Consider the following 18,540-nt stretch of genomic DNA (forward strand, 5'->3'; position numbering starts at 1 on the left):
TTATTTTACTAATTGACAATACTTAGCTTTGTAGAACCTTATCAAAGTAACATGAACAACTTTCTTTTGAATGGCGTCATAAGCTTTACGCAGGTCTATAAGTTTTATGTAAGCACTTCGCTTTTAATAGTTATCGTAGAATTAGGAATTGCTATCCACTTAACACAAAATCTAAACATTATCGTTTCTGCCAAACAAATACAGGTCTTTGTACCTTTCTCTATGTGATTTAAGTATTCCTCTTAATAAGAATTTATTAGAGGAACAAGTAAAAAAAAAAGAAAACATCGCTGAGAAAGCTATAGGAGAACTTTTTAATCCTTTGTTGCGCTAATTTGTTGACTCCAACAAATAATTAATGCTAAATTTCAGCTAGATTCATGCAACCGTTTTGGAGATAGCTTCTAACTAACTTACTCCGCTGGCGCATCGACCCAAAGTTGGTCTTGGCCTCCGACACAAGAGATCGCCAAAGTCGCCTGTCTTGCGCCTTCTCCTGCTAGTCCATCGCTTGTAGCTCCCGCAGATCAAGCTCTACGGCATCTCGCCAGCGGTACCTGGGCCGACCGATGGTTCGGCGGCCAGACGGGGTCCCGAGATATGCTGCTTTGGGCTTTCGATCTTCCTCCATCCTCGTCTTATTAACATGCATCCATCAATTCATCCCTATAAACATCCAAACATTCGCATTTATAATATTAGCAAATAGTAATATGTGATGAAGACAACGTCACTGGCCCAGGGGTCAAGCACTTGACTTGCAATCTGCAGGTTCTGGGTTCGAATCCCGCCATGTACCAATGTGTTTTTTGATTTCTGATTTACATATGTACATTTATCCGACGTTCTTACGGTGAAGGAAAAAATCGTGATGCAACCTGCACATATCTGAGAATAAATTCAAAGATATGTGTGAAGTCAACCAACCCGCACTTGGCCAGCGTGGTTGACTATGGCCTAATCACCCTTGACTTAGTGTAGGCTCCGAGTCCCTCGGTGGGGACGTATAGTGAGCTGATGATGATGATGAATATGTGATGCAGTAGTCATCTATCAATCAATCTAAGTCATAAAATATTCAAGACAGTAGAAATGTTGCGAAAAATTACCTTAGTAGCTTTTAACTAAAGTCTGTTTCGTTCAAGAAATATCATAGGTAAAACACATAATTACTATGTTAACGTAAGCCTGAGGCAAGAAAGCATAAACGTTATAAATGCTTTCGATTTTCGTTGGAAAGTAGAAAAGCAATAAAACGGCAGTTTCTTTAATTACCCCTCTGCTATAAAAGAGGGATTAATAACCGAACTACGTAAGCTAAAGACATAACGTTTTCTTATACCGAGAAATAAAATTGGTTTAATCGTTCCTGTAGTCATATGGGTTATCTTAAGCTATTAGAGATATTTGGGTTAGTGCCTATATAAGCTGTCGCCCGCGACTCTGTTCGCGCGGGGTTGAAAAATTAATTAGTAACCTATTTCTTCTATGTTCTTCTTCCAGTCTATGTTCTGGAGATAGCTTCTAAAGTAAGTAGTAACGTTTGTAAGGTGATTTTTCTATCAATTTAAAAAGGTTTGACTATTTTTTAGTTGATGAGATGTGTTGCAGAGAGAAATAAGATATTGAAGTATGTCAAATTAATATATTTATTAGCTTTTTCATTATGATTAGCTTACTATATGTCCCCACTGAGGGTCTCGGGGTCTTCCTTAAGTCATCAGGGATTAGACCATATTCAACGCTATTAGCACTTGTTTTGTATTCTGTTGTCTTTATTTAAAATTTCATAGTTTTGTGCAATTTCGTAATATCATCATCACCAGCTCACAATACGTCACCATATAGCCTAAGTGAAGAGTGAGTAGGCAATAGTCACCCACGCTGGCCCACTGCAAGCTGGTTGACTTCACACATATCTTTGAATTTCTTCGAAGATATGTGCAGGTTGCATTACGATGTTTTCCTTCACCGTTAGAACGTCGAATAAATGTACATATGTAAATCACGATCGAAAAACATATTGGTAAATGGCGGGATTCGAACCCAGGACATGCATATTACAAGTCAAGTGCTTTAACTCCTAAGCCACCGACGCTCTTTCGTAATATGCTTTGAGTTAAATTGCCCGTAGTAATGATACGTAATTTAGCTATAATCATGCAATAACGAGGTAATATCGACTAACCAAGTTTCGTCAGTACTTTAATCGTTAAAAGCATACATGTTGATGTAATGATTGCCGCAGGGACTTGGCAATAATGTTAACTAAGCGCTAACTATACTGATGAACAAGTCATGAAGCAAATGCCTAATTTTAGACCAATTACCGTGGGCTGGAGATCGAATTTTAGTCCACTATCCCTTTCCACCTTTTTCTGAAAGGGAAGAGGAAGTGGATCTAGCAGAACAGGGAACGCATAGGAAGGAGAAATTTGATCGTTGTATGTGTCCCCTCCTCCGTAGATTAAAAGTAGACAACGCAGTGGTAGATATCCACTAGCAACGTTTGTGTCTCTTCGGCGAATTCAATTGACCGCTTGCTCATTTATCACTTTATAATATAAAACAATCCTTGAAAAAAGTTATTTAAAAATCTTATTAAAGATAACGGAAAAAGAGTTGATGCTTTTTACTGACCACATTGGTAATATGGTATTCAGAAGTAAACTGCCCGTTTTGATACATGTATTAAAGGTTAAGCAATATGGTAATTTTTAACCTCCATAATAATCGTTAGTAACCAGATTTAACTGCATTAGTATTTATTTGTAAATTAAAAAAAATACATCGTAATGTTTATTTTTAAACGTGTCAACCAATTATGTACACAATTTTAATGTTGATTCAATAACTAAATCAAGTTGACTGTACTTTATAATTCGAAGCGACGCAATCAATTACAATGAATCGAGGGCTCGATTTTGATGCATAATTCGGTCGTAACAGGTTCAATTTACTCGGTACATTAATGTCAGTTTCACACGAGGGTAAAACTAAATGGACGTAGACTAAAATAGTGCAATACTATTGTTGCACACACTTACTGATAAAGAAAGAAATTCAAATAAATTACTAATACAGCGGACAATATGAGTTCTTTCCTTTTAATATCTTAGTATTATTATAAATGCGATTTTTTGGATGACTGGATGGATGGATTAATGGATGTTTGTTTGAAGGTATCTTCAGAACTGCTAAACGGATTTCGATGAAATTTGGCATACACATGGCTACTAATTATGTTTTTTTTTTAATTCCGATCGGAGGGAGGGACTAGTTTTATTCATAATCGTCAGTATTGATAATGTACGAGTCAATATCTTTGCAGCCAAAACAATTATCTGTTCTGTCTCGATATATGTCTTCAAACAATAGAGGTACTGAACTGTCCTACTGCACTCTAACTGTTCTGCCCCCGTGTGAAACTAGCATAACTCAAAAGATCCCACGGCGCGTTGACGGTTCGGAACGCCTATCTTCTTCATTTAGGTGTCGGCGACGAAGCCATTACTCAATGTAATCAGTCCACGGAAAGAGGGGCGAAGTGAAGACCAGAATATCATGTTTACATAACTGTTATAATTTTGAACAAGTTATAAAACATATTACAATAGTTATATTGAAATTTGATTTAAAAATATCTACTCGATTTATAAACAGGAGAAAGGAGATATGAAACATAGAAATCAACGGTATGTGAAATCACTTGCCGTTGAATTCTTTGACTAAACAATGTTTTAAACGGAGATTTTGGTCTTGATTGATCCCTTTATTTATTTAAGGATTCAATTAGGAGCGATTGATAAATATCAGCTGCTGCTTGCTGCTTAAAATGTTGCTTGGTGCTATTGGTATCCGAGAAAGAAAGTCAAAGATATGCGTGAAGTCGACCAACCCACACTTGGCCAGCGTGGTTGACTATGGCCTATTCACCCTTCACTTATAGTAGGCTCCGAGGCCCCCGGTGGGGATGTATAGTGAGCTGATGATGATGACTGGTATCCACTGCTCTAAACCGCGAATGTCAGACATCTGGACTTACAATATAATAAAAAATATAAATTTGTAAATCTCTTCTAAAAAAAAATCATTTTTGTGTCAGTTTCAATTTTAGATTCTCAAGCTTTCAATATACTTATACGTAAACACATACGACCCACATTGAAGGAATAAGATTAGAAGTCGGTATTGTGTCAGAATTATATTTGTCCACCGCTTTCCCTTTGTTACTCAAATAGAATAACTTAAGCCTTTGGTACTTGGTCGGCAACTTGATTTGCCCAGTCAGGCGGTCTCTAATTAAATTCCTTTACATCTGTACTTTGCCTTAGCAAATATTGAAGAGTAAACGAAAGCTTGAATGATGTTACATGTAGTTAATTAAAACATACATTTCAGACGAAGGAAAAGTAACGATTTTTATCCTTAAGGAACTTACAATCATTCAATCGATGTTTTTTCCACTTTAGGAATCCAATAATAATTTCATTGGAAAGATGACGTGATATCTGGGATTGCTTAGTTTCTAATATATATCAATTTTAAACGCATTCATATCTTACTTCTTACTAATATTATAAATGCGAATGTTTAGATGGATGGATTCATGTTTGTTTGAAGGTATCTGCAGAACGGCTCAACGATCTCGATGAAATTTGGCATACATATAGAACATATTCTAGAAAAAAACATAGGCTACTAATTTTTTTTCCGCACGGACAGAGGCGCGGGCGACCGCTAGTAATTTAAAAATGCAAGAATATTTTTATTTTTGGTTTTTACATTCCGTGTACATGTTATGTATATCCTAAGGCACTACTGATAGAGAAATAACGGACATAAATAAGCAAGCGTAATATTCGCCTGATGCAAATGTAAAAGCTTTAAAAACAATAGCAGGTCGTAAATCCGAATGATTCATGGCTATTGAAAACTTAGTCTTTTGATATCGTATCTTATCCTAAGAAGTTACGAAATTTCATAGTCTATTAGTCGCATTTATCTTTAAGTCTGTAGCACACAATCGCAAGCGATACATAGCGACAAAAAGCATAACTGCAAGAGACTAAAGCTCGAAAACAAAGCAACTGTCTGCTAAATGGTTCGGCGCAACGAAGTAATTTTTGCTAGCTTCATATTAATCAGCTCACTATACGTCCAAACTGAGGGGCTCGGAGCCTACCCTAAGTTAGGGGTGACTATGCCATAGTCACAGGAGCGTTGGTAGCTCAGGGGTCAAGAACTTGACTTGCAATCTGTAGGTCCTGGGTTCGAATCCCGCCATGTACCAATGTGTTTTTTCGATTTCCGATTTACATATGTACATTTATCCCACGTTCTTACGATGAAGGAAAACATCGTGACCTAAACTGCACATATCTGAGCAGAAATTTAAAGATATGTGTGATGTCAACCAATCCGCATTTGGCCAGCGTAGTTAACTATGGCCTAATCACCCTTTTATTTTGGGTAGGCTCTGAGCCCCTCAGTGGGGATGTATAGTGAGCTGATAATGATGCCATAGTCATATTAAATTTTGCTTCGCTTCGCTTCTGCTTCGTTTCGCTTACGCTGTGTGATTATAGTTTCTGATATTCTAATCATAGGTTTAGTAATACCGTAACATTGTGAAGGCGAGCTTTCAGTATCACGGCTTTGTTCTACCGCGTAAGCTGTTCTTATCCTTATTTTATTTAAGGAAAAAGGATCTTCAGCATTACTTTTTCCTTGAAATCAAGAGTTTGTAGCTATTTCTTAGAAAACAGTCTTACAAATATACAAGACTGTTGTTATTACGTAAAAAAAATCGGTTTCCCATTTAGTTTGTTTCAAAAGCTCTCATCGTTGTTTTAATTTATTATAAACACTTGTATTTTTGATTATACAATGATTAGTTAAACATCGAGCAAGAAATCGTAAACCCTATTTTCCATTCGTCATCGCGACAAATTGGCATGCGTAAAGTATCAGCAACGCAAATTCATATACTTATTAAATCGTTAGTGTATCTAACCATTACGAGTACAGTCAAGCGGTAAAGTGTATTCATGTATCGCATGACATTTTATGGTCTATATTTTAGAATTCAATGAGTTGCTTTAAATTTTATTCACGCGACAGTACTTTTCTTGCTATCCATTTGTGGCCTTTAAGTTTACTTGTGAACATAAGTAAAAAAATAATATAGATTTAACATACTGCACTCATCAGTATTAGTTAACGTAATTTAAACTAGTAATAGAAACTCTTTTATATTCCAACAGCATCTTTTTTTGTGAAACACGATTTAATACAACACTTAGGTTGCGTATTAAACTCTAGAGGGCGTTCAAATGGCTTAATAACAACTCCAGTTTTCATTACCATTGATTTCCCCGAAGGCTTCACTCGAGCGGAGAAGTGATGAGTGTTTTGTATTCCCTTATATTAAGAATTTTATTCGGATTTCAGCATATTAGCTGTTCAATTTGTGTGAAGCTTTCTCTCATAATATTAAACAGTAAAAGAAAAATGTTTAAAAGAATTTTATTGAGATCTGAATATTTAATAGTATTCGTACTTTTATTGGTCTTACGTTAAAAAATTTATTTGAGAAAAAAACTATATACCCTTGAGTAAAACAACATTGTTATAACGAGGAAAGAAACTAAATATTATAAAATCCCTTGTTACTTTCCTTCAAAAGAAAAAGTCAAAATATTATAGTAAGTAACTTTAGACAAATGAAAATATACAAAGAGTAAAATTACACGACAGATGTAACTTAAGAAAAGATAAGGTGTATACAAAACATGGTGTGAACTTTATACAGACAGAAGTAACTAATCTTTAAAATGTTTATTTGCTTACAGAACGATTCTGACGACGAGCAATGTGCTCTAAGCGAGCACTGGCAGTACGAGAGGAAGTCGAGACGATGGTCACGGGTAGTGGAGATCACTCCACAAGCGCAGAGGCGGCTGCAGGTAAGCAGGTTCACGAGTAAAGGCATAAAACAGGCTGAAACAATCCCAGTACAGTTCTTTTAACGCTTCGCTACACATATTTATATTAGTTTATGAATGCTACCGATTCTTAAGACTTGATTTCGTCTTCCTTTAGTAAGACATCACTAAGTTCGCTACGAAAAAATGTATCAAGTACCAAAAATGTGTCATTAATCAATTGACTCTTTTCCTCTCATTCATCTCAAGTGGTCTTTTTGTTCTCGGTCGTGGTTAACAGCCTGTTTTTGGTCTATTGTAAACGTTGAATTTATTATGGAAACTATTTTTATGCAGGTGATAGCAGCTCGTGCTTTAGCGGAACGAGAAGCAAGAGAAGCCAGGGGAGAAGTAGAAGATGACGAAGATGAGACCTTACCCACCATCAGGGTTGGCCTTGTTGATGCCGATGGACACTACACAGATGTGGAACCAGATCTGTAAGTAATAAATATATCTTTAGAATTATTGGGAATAAAAAAATTGTTGCTTTTTATTGCAATAGAAACAAATACCAGAGTGGGTTTAACCAGTAGTAAAGAACAAAACCAAATTTTGGTTTGAAAATATTTTCGAAACATGGATACTTTTAACATAATTGTTTCAAAATTGCATTAACAAAATGGTAGAGTAGTGCACCTGATGTGTAATTTTTAATTTTGTACTCGTAGATTCCTGACGTTAAAGAACCGTAGTTAATTAAAGTTTCAAGTTAGAGCTAACGCCGACATTCTGTTCGTCTTACAGTTTCTCAACAATGCCTTAATTGTTTGCTAGAGTTTAGATCATGTGAATTTTCTTTTACTACATGATGTTGATTGTGCTTAGGTTAAATAATAAAGTTGATTCTGAACTTTCGAAGTAACTTCATCTTATAGAGATCAATATTAATTTTCTACATAATAAACACGAATAGATCACCGTAGGAAGATTGCTATTTGATATGGTTTCATATATCAAAATCAGAGATTCATAAACAAACAAACGTAAAAAAGCCCAGCGTCATTAAGATCGTTTGAAAATCAAATATAAATTGAATACGAAATACTAAATCAATCAATGCCTGAATAAAAGAATTAATAAATTCTCAATACAAAGAGCCTAATCATTGGAGCCATCGTGTTAATGGACAAGTAACCGTTTGAATGCATCACGGATAATTGGCCAGTGATTGCGTAAGGGTCGATTGAAATGTTAGATACAAAAGACTGGATCTATCTTTAGCATCCAGTTTTAACTGACCCCCTATTGACCTCTGAATCTTGTTAGCGTTACAGAATAATTCACTTGTAAGAAAGGTCAATATAAAGTAGTTGTCTCTATTATCTTGGCGTAGTCGACAGATTTGATGCTCCCAAAGCTAACCATGAGACCATAGACGATCGTATTGTGGTTATAGACACGATGCCTGTCAAAATTAATAGTCTATGGTACACTCTTCTAACATCCCATTTTAAACGTCACTCCAATAAGAGTAAAGTGGCATGTCGAAAGAGTACGCGTATCATCATTTCTTTGTCAAATATAAAACAGTCATTTTTATTAATGCACTTGTGTTTTGATTTTATTGTTTTTAATAATTGTTTTTGCTGATTACATTTATTTTCTAAAAAGTGCCATTTTCTTTTTATGCCTTTTCATAGTTTTTTTTAAGACTTCAAGACTTTTGTAGCACAATTCAAGATCGCGCTCTACTTCATTTTTATAATGCGCAAACCAAAAAACTTAAGTATCTTTTCGTAGTTAAATAAATCCGTCATAAATGTTGTAAAGAAATGTCACGTTAAATAGCTTCTTGTTAACGTTATTTCTGATTACTACTAGATATTATGCAAACAATAACAATTCTGTATCTTAACTTCAACAACATAAGATTTAAATTCGACCACACTCTATCGATAATCCAAGGCACGGAATTCGTGACTGCGTAAGGCTCATCATTGAAACCAACACAATGACTGTAATTAACTTGCCCGACTGTTTGTTCTACATACAATTTGGGTACTTAGCCCTTCACCTATCACGTTTCCATTTGGGATTGCCAAACCGAAGGAAATCGTAATGATAGTCGGACAGAAAGTGCGTGGTCGACTGACAGCGGACTTTAAAGGTACTTGCCCATTGGCACCGGACGCACCGCACGCAGGGCCCGCACCCATTTTTAATTTGCTTTGTATGATTCTATATAGTGCTTCGTCCATCATCATCCATATGTTTAAAATGTCATCATCTATGCATTCGTCAACGCCTTTATTTTGTTACGCGTATTTTAGTTATTATTCTTGGAGATACTTTCAAGACACCTTAAGCTCGGTCGTAGATCCTACATGAGATGGGGGATTTACTCAATACGAGACATACTGAAGCGACATATTTGTGTTATTTGTTTCATAGTGTATTTTTATATGTAACAATGATCAATTTAAAAAAAAACACTATCGTAGTTTACAAAAATATCTTTTGAGTACTAAATAATAAGGGAACTAAATAGTAGTTTGGAGCATATTATGAGGAAAAAATGACACATTACAAGAATTAAAAAGAGTGGAGAGAAGTAAAAAAGGAGTGCTGAACGAAATGATTGATTCGTTTTACCTTTTTGTATAACAGTATTGTTGTAGCAATTCTAGTTAATATTGTTATGGATGGAAATAAGTGATATGAGAAAAATAATGTTCCAGGAAATTTCTCAATCTGCATTGTTATGTTGATAAGTTTGAAACTTTAAAGTACTTTGCGCAAGTTCTGCATAACTTTGAAAAGATACGAGAAATCCTGTAATTACTTACCCAATTTATTATGAAATACATTTTCAAAAAGGATGCATCATAATATCGAAATATTTGAAAATAATTCAAAATTGACAATGTTTTATTAAAATACAATCAAATTACGTCCTCAAAGATTTTATTTGCAAGTCTAAAATTTAGGCTCTTATGTGTTATTATTAAAATTGTTACAGATTAACCGTACCCGGTCAAACAATGATACAGTTACCAAGCGATAAAGAAGACGAAGAAGATACGGGCACGAGGTTTAGACGAACAGGTTCAGAGAGACTCCGAGATGGAGCAAAAGCCTTGCTAAGGAGAGTTGAATCTCTAAAGACGCGGCGAAGAAAGAGGCAGAATAGAACTGAAGTGATAGTTTCTTCTCCCCACTTCTTAGATGTACAACAAGACAGATATCCCGATCTTAATTATATAGATATGACTCCTACATCACCCACTCAATTCCCGTTTCCTGAGTTTCATAGTTCACCTACTCATGCTCCTGCGATTAGAACCCAACCTCCTTCTCCTATGACCATTATGCCTCCATCCCCTATCGCACCTCTAGAACAATCTTTTGTTCTTCATGCTCCTTTCGGTGATGATAGTTCTAGTTACGCGTCTGATGGAAGCATGGGTTCAAGCAACAAGAGTTCGAAATCCAAATTAGGGAGAGCGAAAAGAATCTTCCATAGGGGGTTAAGGAGTGATGATTCCAGCGCCCTTAGTGACTCTGAATGCCAGCCAGCTAGTTGGAGGCACAATTACTATAAAGAGCTCAATGCTCATCATCATAATACAGAGGTTAGTGATTGTTGATATTTTTCATATGATATTATAAACTGCCAATAACTGAGACTTTAATGTTATTTCAGGTATACGTGGAGCCTCCATCGCCTGTGGATCTAAAGCCAGACCCAGCAGTGTTGCGCGAGGTGCAGCAGTCTCCCGCCCACACGCCGCACCGCCGCCAGGCCATTAGGACCAGCTCGCTCAACCTGGGCAAGGAGGCACACAAGTATGTGGAATCCACACAGTTCTTTATTCGGGATATTAGTGTGATTTGTAACTGAACTTATGACTCTGGGTATCAGGTTTATAGTACAAAGTTGAACTTTAAAACGTTTTATCGAGCAAAAAGGCATAATTCATGTTGATATTTTGGTTTGCATTATATTGTAATGAAATTAGTATATGTATTAGACAGGTTCATAGAATGTGTGTCAACATGACCGACCTAAATGCAAGTTCGTTGGACAGGATTAGCCGGCCAGCGTTATCAAGCGAACCATGCGTTCGCCCAGCGCGATAAGCTTGTCACTTACGGCCACTGACTTATTGCTTCGAACCTAAATTGAATAATTATCTACGCACTGATTAATATTTGTACCTCGTACCATTGTTTTACACTATAGTTGGGACTAGTACTGTATTGATACTAGTTAAGATTGAGGCCAGAAAATTGACGATCGCTAATTTTATGTCAAAAGTGTCCAAAACTCAATTCCTGACATTAAGTAGACCAATCGGTAGACCAATAAGTATGTATTTTTGTATATTGATAGTTGCTAAGAGTGAATAATGGCCACAGCGGCCAGTCCCCATTACACTAAATGAATATATTTCAAACATAATGGACTTACGGAGCGCGAGGAATAAGTAACATATGGTAATGACCCAGCTCCGACATTCTACTAATGTTGCTCGTTTGTTTGAAATTCTATTATACTGCGGTAGGTATACCGATTCAGCGGTTTAAAGTGTTATTTGAAATATATGAAGATACGACTACAAGCTATTATTAGTGCATGTTATACAAGTTGAAATGTGGCGAATTGTCGCACATTAAAAGTATAAATCCAAGAAAATTAGGGAAGTATTTGTATGTCCCAAGAACGTTTTAAGATCGATAGGAATAGCGACATTAAGAGTTTTGAGTGTGACGATTACGTTGCTTTCTAGGTTACGTAATGGTTACGCCTACTTCATTTATATGTGTTAATAAAAAATAATATTTGTTTCAGATTTCGAGATAGGAGTCTCAAAAGAGATAAGTCGGCTTCAAGAAGTTCAGAGTTAGACAGTAGCCCCAATTCCGCGGGCTCCAGATCGCATGATGGTGATCAAGATGACGACGATGATAGTCTGGATCTGAAGACGAAAAAGTAATTTCTTCCTATGTAAATTAAGTAGTACCAAATTTTTTAAACTTGGAACATAAAAGTAAAGTTAAAGCTACCAAAAAACTAAAAACCTTAAAATCATCTACATAATGGATAATGATGGTGTTTGAGTCAGATTGAATGCATTTACAATTTGGATTTTCATAGTCATTCTTCTCGTACATTTTCGTTTTCACTCTATCAATTTTTTTCACAGAAACAACATACAAAGGTGGTATTCATTCAGAACGAGTACTCTCAACGGAGGTCCTAAGGCAAACAATACTCTTCAGCCAGCAACAAATCAGAAAGACCCAGAAGCATACCGTAAGTTCAATTTTTTATTAATTAATTACGTTTTAAAAAATATTCTGGGAGTGGTAACTCACAGTAACTATGTTGAACTTTTTCAGTTTCGCGACCTATGTCATCACTGTCCTGTGGACAGCTGCACATTCTGAGAAAGTTAGCGCTGCTGCGTTTGACCGCGTGTATGGAACGATATTGCCCCTCGCACAAATCTGGCTGGAACTGGGAACTGCCCAAGCTTATTAGAAAAATCAAGACGCCCGATTATAAAGGTAAATTAATCAGATTTAAAACGTATATCGTTTTATTTCAACAAAATGAAAAAGATTCGCTTTTATAGATAAACCTCGTTCAGGAAAATAATTTTCGATACCTTTCGTTACAAGGTTAATTTATATTACTATCTTATTTGCAGACAAAACTGTTTTCGGAGTACCACTAACAGTATCGCTGCAAAGGACAGGTCATTCGTTGCCAAAGCCTATCCAGTGTGCGCTCAATTGGCTCAAAACGAATGCATTGGATCAGGTGAACATACGATTTTAACATTTTCTTTTAGTAATTTCTTTTATATTAAGACTGAATACACATATTGGAAGATGAGTGAATTATGTGGAGGATATTAGAAATCACTCACAGCAGAATCCACACATACGCAGATTTACAAAAAACATCGACCAAAATTTAGACTACATATCACTTTGCTAGATTGCAGAAAGGATTTATAAACTTCTTGTACATTGTCGTTGCAGATGGGTATATTTCGCAAAGCGGGCGTGAAGTCACGGATAGCCAAGCTGCGCGCTATGGTGGAGGCGGCAGGGGCAGCCAATGCTGCCTTTGCTAGTGAGAATATTAACGTCGAAAGGTAATTTATCCTCGATAAATGTAATCATAAAATCTTATTTTTCAAATCATGCAAAAGACACTTCTGAGTGACGAAAACAATAATAATCGGTACCGTGTTGCTATTTTAGGTGTAGCCTGAATTTCGACGGTGCGCAGGCGCACGACGTCGCTGACTTGGTCAAGCAGTACTTCAGAGAGCTACCCGACGCGCTTCTCACTAATAAACTCAGTGAGACGTTCATTGCGATATTCCAACGTAAGTACAATCACTGTGCTTTATTATAATCGTCCTATGAGAGTTCAGCTGCATGTTAGACACTCCTGTATGTGGTGGCGGAGTACGTTTTCGTTTACGTTTTCTTGATGTCACCCTCTATATACGCTACCCTCTACGCATCATTATACACCTTCCGATAAGCTTACCTCTACGCTTCTCCCTTCGGCTACTACAAATACTACTTCGAATCCTACCTCTACGCTTACATTTACGCCTTAATCTTCATTTTTGTCTTCGTGACGTCATCTCTACGCCTATTCTAACTCTGTAATCAACCTAATGTTTCATAATTTATTCGATACTATTTCAGATGTTCCCGAGCCTCTAAGGCCAGACGCTGTGCAGTGCGCGTTGCTGCTGTTACCAGAAGAACATTTGGAAGCTTTGCATTCTCTGTTAATATTCCTTTCTGAGGTACGTCGTTCACGATATCTTCAAAAATAAACGTAATTATTGGGACTGCTGTTTTAACAAATGTTCTTTCATTTCCAGGTAGCGGAACATTCAGCAGTTAATCAAATGACAGCATCAAACCTAGCGGTATGCCTGGCGCCTACCTTACTCAGGCTGCATCATGCGCCGCCTCATACTGGTAGCACTAAGGAAGGAAATTCAAACAGGTTGGAATTACAAATCAAATAACTTTGAGAATTGAAGATAATTGTAATCATCAACTTTTTTATGTGACTTTTATATGAGGTTATTTTATTCTGGGTTCTATTTTGGGCAGGATGATAATCGAAAGCGTGGCCGACCAGCGTCAGATCAGCGAGAGCCGCGCGGCGCACGCGTGCCTGCTGCTGCTGATTGCGCGTCACCATCAACTATTCCTGGCGCCCGCCGACATGCTCGCTCGTTGCAAGTTCAACTACTTCGAAGAAAGCGTGCCGGTAACAAAATTAATAGATAACAAATCTTCAACTCCGATCAACATTAGCCAGTTTTCATGTATCGCTGAATGGTTAGATATTAGGATTAAGAAAGAAGTAATTGGTGTGAAGAAGGCTGTAATTTTAATTTGAGGGACTCCAATTGGAGAATGGATATAAATTCTTTAAATAGCTATTTCAAGTTGCTCTTTTGTTAGGTCGAAAATTTTGTGAGTTGATTAGATGAATCATGTACGTTATAATTGTAGGTCGCATTAGAAGAACTAGGAGCAGATTTTAACCAAGACTGGAAAGGATTTCAACAAGCCTGTATCAAGGCATTGCTCAAAGAAGCCAAAGAAAAGTAAGTTTCCTCGTCTTATACTTTTTAAACTTGACTCTTGTAGAATCTGCGTAGTTTACTTATCTAAAATTATAGTAACAACGTAAACAAGAATGAATAGAATTTATTTATATAAATATATATCTTAACATGTATTGCTCCTAGACTGAATTTCTTTAACTTCTAGAAAGTCTAACTATTTTCGTGCTTTTTTAGAGTCAGTGGGCGATCGGCAAAGAGGTGAGATTTGGGTGTTAGAGCGATGTTTTTCCCTTGCATATGATCGGTGTGCCATGTCAGTTTTTTATTGAATATCTAATGCTGTACTTTTGTGATTTGTTTCAATGAGTTAAGTAATAAAAATTGTAAAGAATACGTTTGCTTGAAATTTCTGTATAATTATTTATATTTTCAATAAAGAACTGATCATTAACCCTAGAGAATTGTTTTGGTAGATGTTATGTGTATTGTGTTTGTATATACAAAATAAAAAAAAATAATAAAAATTGTAAATAAATAATAAAAGAATGAAATTTTTGTGTCAAAATAAAAAAAAATAAAAAAAAAAATTAACCAACAATTAGATTAATGTTTAGTTGTGTACAAAAAGTCTTTTAAGTGACAATTTATATTAAAATAATCGTCTTTAAAGCGTTGTTAGTATACCTTTACAATTAAAAACGTTGTTACCAATGTTAAATAATTTCCATTTCTCTTTAAAATGTAATGTGTATTGTACCTTATCTCACTATACCGCTCGATGTGATAAAATCGATGTTTCAATTTCTATATTATAATGGTACTAATAGTCTGTAAATTGTCAGGAGTAGGGGCTGGATGTCGGTGTCGGGCGCTGCAGGGCATGTGGAGCTGTGCTGCAAGAAGGTTGGAGACGGACATCCGTTGCGGCTGTGGCGCGCCACCACCGACGTCGAGGCGCCGCCGCAGGAGGTCATGCAGAGGTCAATCTACTTTCATATTTTCACCATCAGATTAGCCAGCCAGAGAGAGTTGTTGACAAAAATATACAACCGAGCTAAGGCATTATTTCGTCAACAACGCAAGGATGCCACACAGACGCAGCGGCGAAACGTCGTCACAATGTCAATAAAGCTTGATGTGTAGTATCTCTCATCTAATCTTATTAGGTCGGCTATTACGATGGAGCAATAAGTTTCTTTGGGCCTAAATTGCAAGTTGGACTTAATTGAAATTGACATCTCCTCAGAATCCTCCGCGAGCGGCATATATGGGATGACACCTTGGTAAAATGGCGAGTAGTTGAGAAGTTGGGAACCAATGCTGAGGTGTTCCAGTACATTACGGCTTCTAGCATCAACTTACCACCGAGGGACTATTGCGTATTAAGGTAAGATCCCTTAATCTACTAATTTTTATTTTGTCATATTGATTTCGAATTATTGTAACTCGTTACGTCATGTATTTGTGATTAGGTCGTGGCAGCAGGGCGGTGGCAGTGGCGGCGGTGGATGGTGCGCGGTAGCGGAGACTTCGGTGGCACACGCTGGCGCTGTTCCAGGTGCGCCGGGCTTACCTGGTGCCACGAGCGCTCCGGGTACGGCTAACGTAGCGGTCGGCGCGCGCGGTGTTGTACTTGCTTCACGGTATCTCGCCCAACCTGCAGGAAAAGGCCGCAGCCGGCTAGTGCATCTCGCACGAGTTGATACAATGTTAGTTGTTTTTTCTTTTTGTTCCTAAAACCCCCATGATTGTTTTTTTTCCTGGCTTTTATAGTGTTATAGTGAGTTATGATTTCAATACCTTTTGTTTTCTGTTGTTCCATGGGTACAATGAAATAAGTAAATAAAAAGGAGATAACCAATTGCATAGCAATAGCAAAAATCTCATCGATTTAACTGATTTAATATTTGTGAATAATTACAGGGGTCGCACACCAGAGTGGTATAATAAATGCTACGGCCACATCTGCGCATTGTATCTAGCGAGGATCAGGGCTTCCTTCAAGCACAACACAGAAGGTCCGGAGTCGAACGTATGATCCAAACATTCCACTTAAGCTGTGTTCACATTGAACACCGCTTAAGTATGACGGATGAACGTCAAAGTTTTTATCTCGAATAGGGATGTAGATTGTCAACATCGATATGTTTGATAATCGCCAAATAAGTGTTGCATCATAATCCAAGAAAATTATTTTTTATGTAAATTATTGGATGCAATATTTTGGTCATATTTTAGCAACTATTGGTGTTTATATGATACAAAAATATCGATGTATAAATCGATTTTCTTTTCATGAAATCGATTATCGATAGTCTCTTTCTCAAAAGTATAAATGTGAGAATATGTTTTGATATCTAGAGACGAGACCAAATCATTGACAATTTCTTGTAAATAAAGGTTTATTGATTGAAAATGCATAATTCAAAAGAATACTTATTAGATTTAAAATTCACTACCTACCTCCATAATTAAATGTTTATATCCTAATAATAAAACCCTAGTGGGGTCTACCAAAAAACCTGACTGCTTTTATTGTAAAGTTAGTGTGTTAGGTTAGGTTATAAAAAAAATATTTAGACCCTTTCAAGGTGCACTCTGGATTAAACATCACAATATATTATGTGATATAAATTTTGTCTTAGATTAAAAAAAATGTAATCTTATTTTGGCGCAAACTTACCACAGATTATAAAGTTATCATAACATATCACTAGTCATATTTGTATATGAATGTAATTTTTTTTTTCAGTAAAGCACATAACTGTACCTGTCCTGTGTTCAGGAATATAAAATAGTATTATAATTTAAAATATTAATAGGTCATGCTGAGACCTAGACAAAGCTTTTTTCTCTATAGTGTGTCTATTTAAGATAGATTAGTTTGAAAATACACTAGATATGGGTTGAGTAAAATCGTTTAAGAATTTTTTCGATTTTCGATGGTTTTTCTCATAGAACATGCAATCGAAAATTCGTGATTATTGTCTTTGAATTACAATATAGATAAAATTGTTTCTTTCTATTCCTACTTTATCCTTCATAAGGACAAAGAAATAAGACATTAAACCAAAAATTGCGGTGTTGACGAATAAAAACATTTTTATAAATAAATTCAAAAAGTTATAAAATACCTAAATTAAAATACCCATTTGTTGGATTAATTTTATTAAAAGACCGATTTTCGATAGTTCACGGTTGTGCGCGATGGTTCGACACTATGACAACCGTTCATTAAGTACAACATTAATGCTCATACAAAATTAATTCGATAATATATAGGCGTCAGTTGTCAAACTAATCTATCTTAAATAGACACATTATAATCCCAAAAGACTCAAGTTTCCAAAGTTTTGTAAAATGATGACAATTTAGTAGGAAATTGGCTGACCCTTTAGGTTGGTCTACAAAACACTTAAATTAAATTTTTGTCAGTTTGTAAAATAAATTACAATTTTTGCAATAGTAAAATTAATTTTACAATGGTCACTTTGTGGGTCGTGAATTGCAAATATTTGTAAAGGTCGTTTGTATTGTAAGTTTTTTTTTTGTAAAAAGTCTGATTTGTAAATATTTAGATTGTAATTTTCATTAATAAAATATATTGTTAAAATTTTATTATAGCTCTATTAACGATTTGTATGAAGTGTTCTTAGTACACGGTACGAAAATTCAAAGCAAGTACAAATTGTTTTTTTTTTAATCTTCTGAAAAATTTTAGAAAGTTCTAGAACACTTTATATAAATATTTATTAAAAATTAAATTCCTCTTTGGGAAATCAATTAATAAACCAAATATCACAAAAATATTATTATATTGGAATTGTAAATAGAAAAAAAATTATGATATTTTACGGAGAATTTGAAATCTCATATTTATGTGTTTGTAGTTACCTGAGATATCACAAATGTAAGTAACTTTGGTGCATATTTTACAATATATTTATTACTATAGTAGCTCACTGATTTGCGGATCAAAAATCAATAGGGAC

At 35.8% G+C, this 18,540-nt stretch overlaps 1 protein-coding gene across 5 annotated transcripts in view; it reads left to right on the top strand.

The window, feature by feature from the left end:
• The window catches only part of cv-c (RhoGTPase activating protein), a 194,585-nt gene extending 176,370 nt beyond the window's left edge, over window positions 1–18,215 (top strand). For all 5 annotated transcript variants that reach the window (XM_013310778.1, XM_013310777.1, XM_013310780.1 and 2 more), the window contains 18 exons: window positions 6,855–6,968; window positions 7,284–7,426; window positions 9,949–10,561; window positions 10,633–10,775; window positions 11,782–11,922; window positions 12,137–12,246; window positions 12,333–12,500; window positions 12,644–12,756; window positions 12,981–13,096; window positions 13,206–13,333; window positions 13,665–13,768; window positions 13,847–13,974; window positions 14,085–14,244; window positions 14,493–14,587; window positions 15,391–15,528; window positions 15,795–15,935; window positions 16,021–16,257; window positions 16,472–18,215. In XM_013310778.1, coding sequence (XP_013166232.1) covers window positions 6,855–6,968; window positions 7,284–7,426; window positions 9,949–10,561; window positions 10,633–10,775; window positions 11,782–11,922; window positions 12,137–12,246; window positions 12,333–12,500; window positions 12,644–12,756; window positions 12,981–13,096; window positions 13,206–13,333; window positions 13,665–13,768; window positions 13,847–13,974; window positions 14,085–14,244; window positions 14,493–14,587; window positions 15,391–15,528; window positions 15,795–15,935; window positions 16,021–16,257; window positions 16,472–16,586 — 2,907 coding nt within the window. In that variant the 3' untranslated portion in view covers window positions 16,587–18,215. The remainder of the gene's footprint in view (window positions 1–6,854; window positions 6,969–7,283; window positions 7,427–9,948; window positions 10,562–10,632; window positions 10,776–11,781; window positions 11,923–12,136; window positions 12,247–12,332; window positions 12,501–12,643; window positions 12,757–12,980; window positions 13,097–13,205; window positions 13,334–13,664; window positions 13,769–13,846; window positions 13,975–14,084; window positions 14,245–14,492; window positions 14,588–15,390; window positions 15,529–15,794; window positions 15,936–16,020; window positions 16,258–16,471) is intronic.
• Window positions 18,216–18,540: the final 325 nt, after the last annotated feature.

Source organism: Papilio xuthus, unplaced genomic scaffold (genome assembly GCF_000836235.2).
Source record: "Papilio xuthus unplaced genomic scaffold, Pxut_1.1 DF827714.1, whole genome shotgun sequence".
Classification (NCBI taxonomy): Eukaryota; Metazoa; Arthropoda; class Insecta; order Lepidoptera; family Papilionidae; genus Papilio; species Papilio xuthus.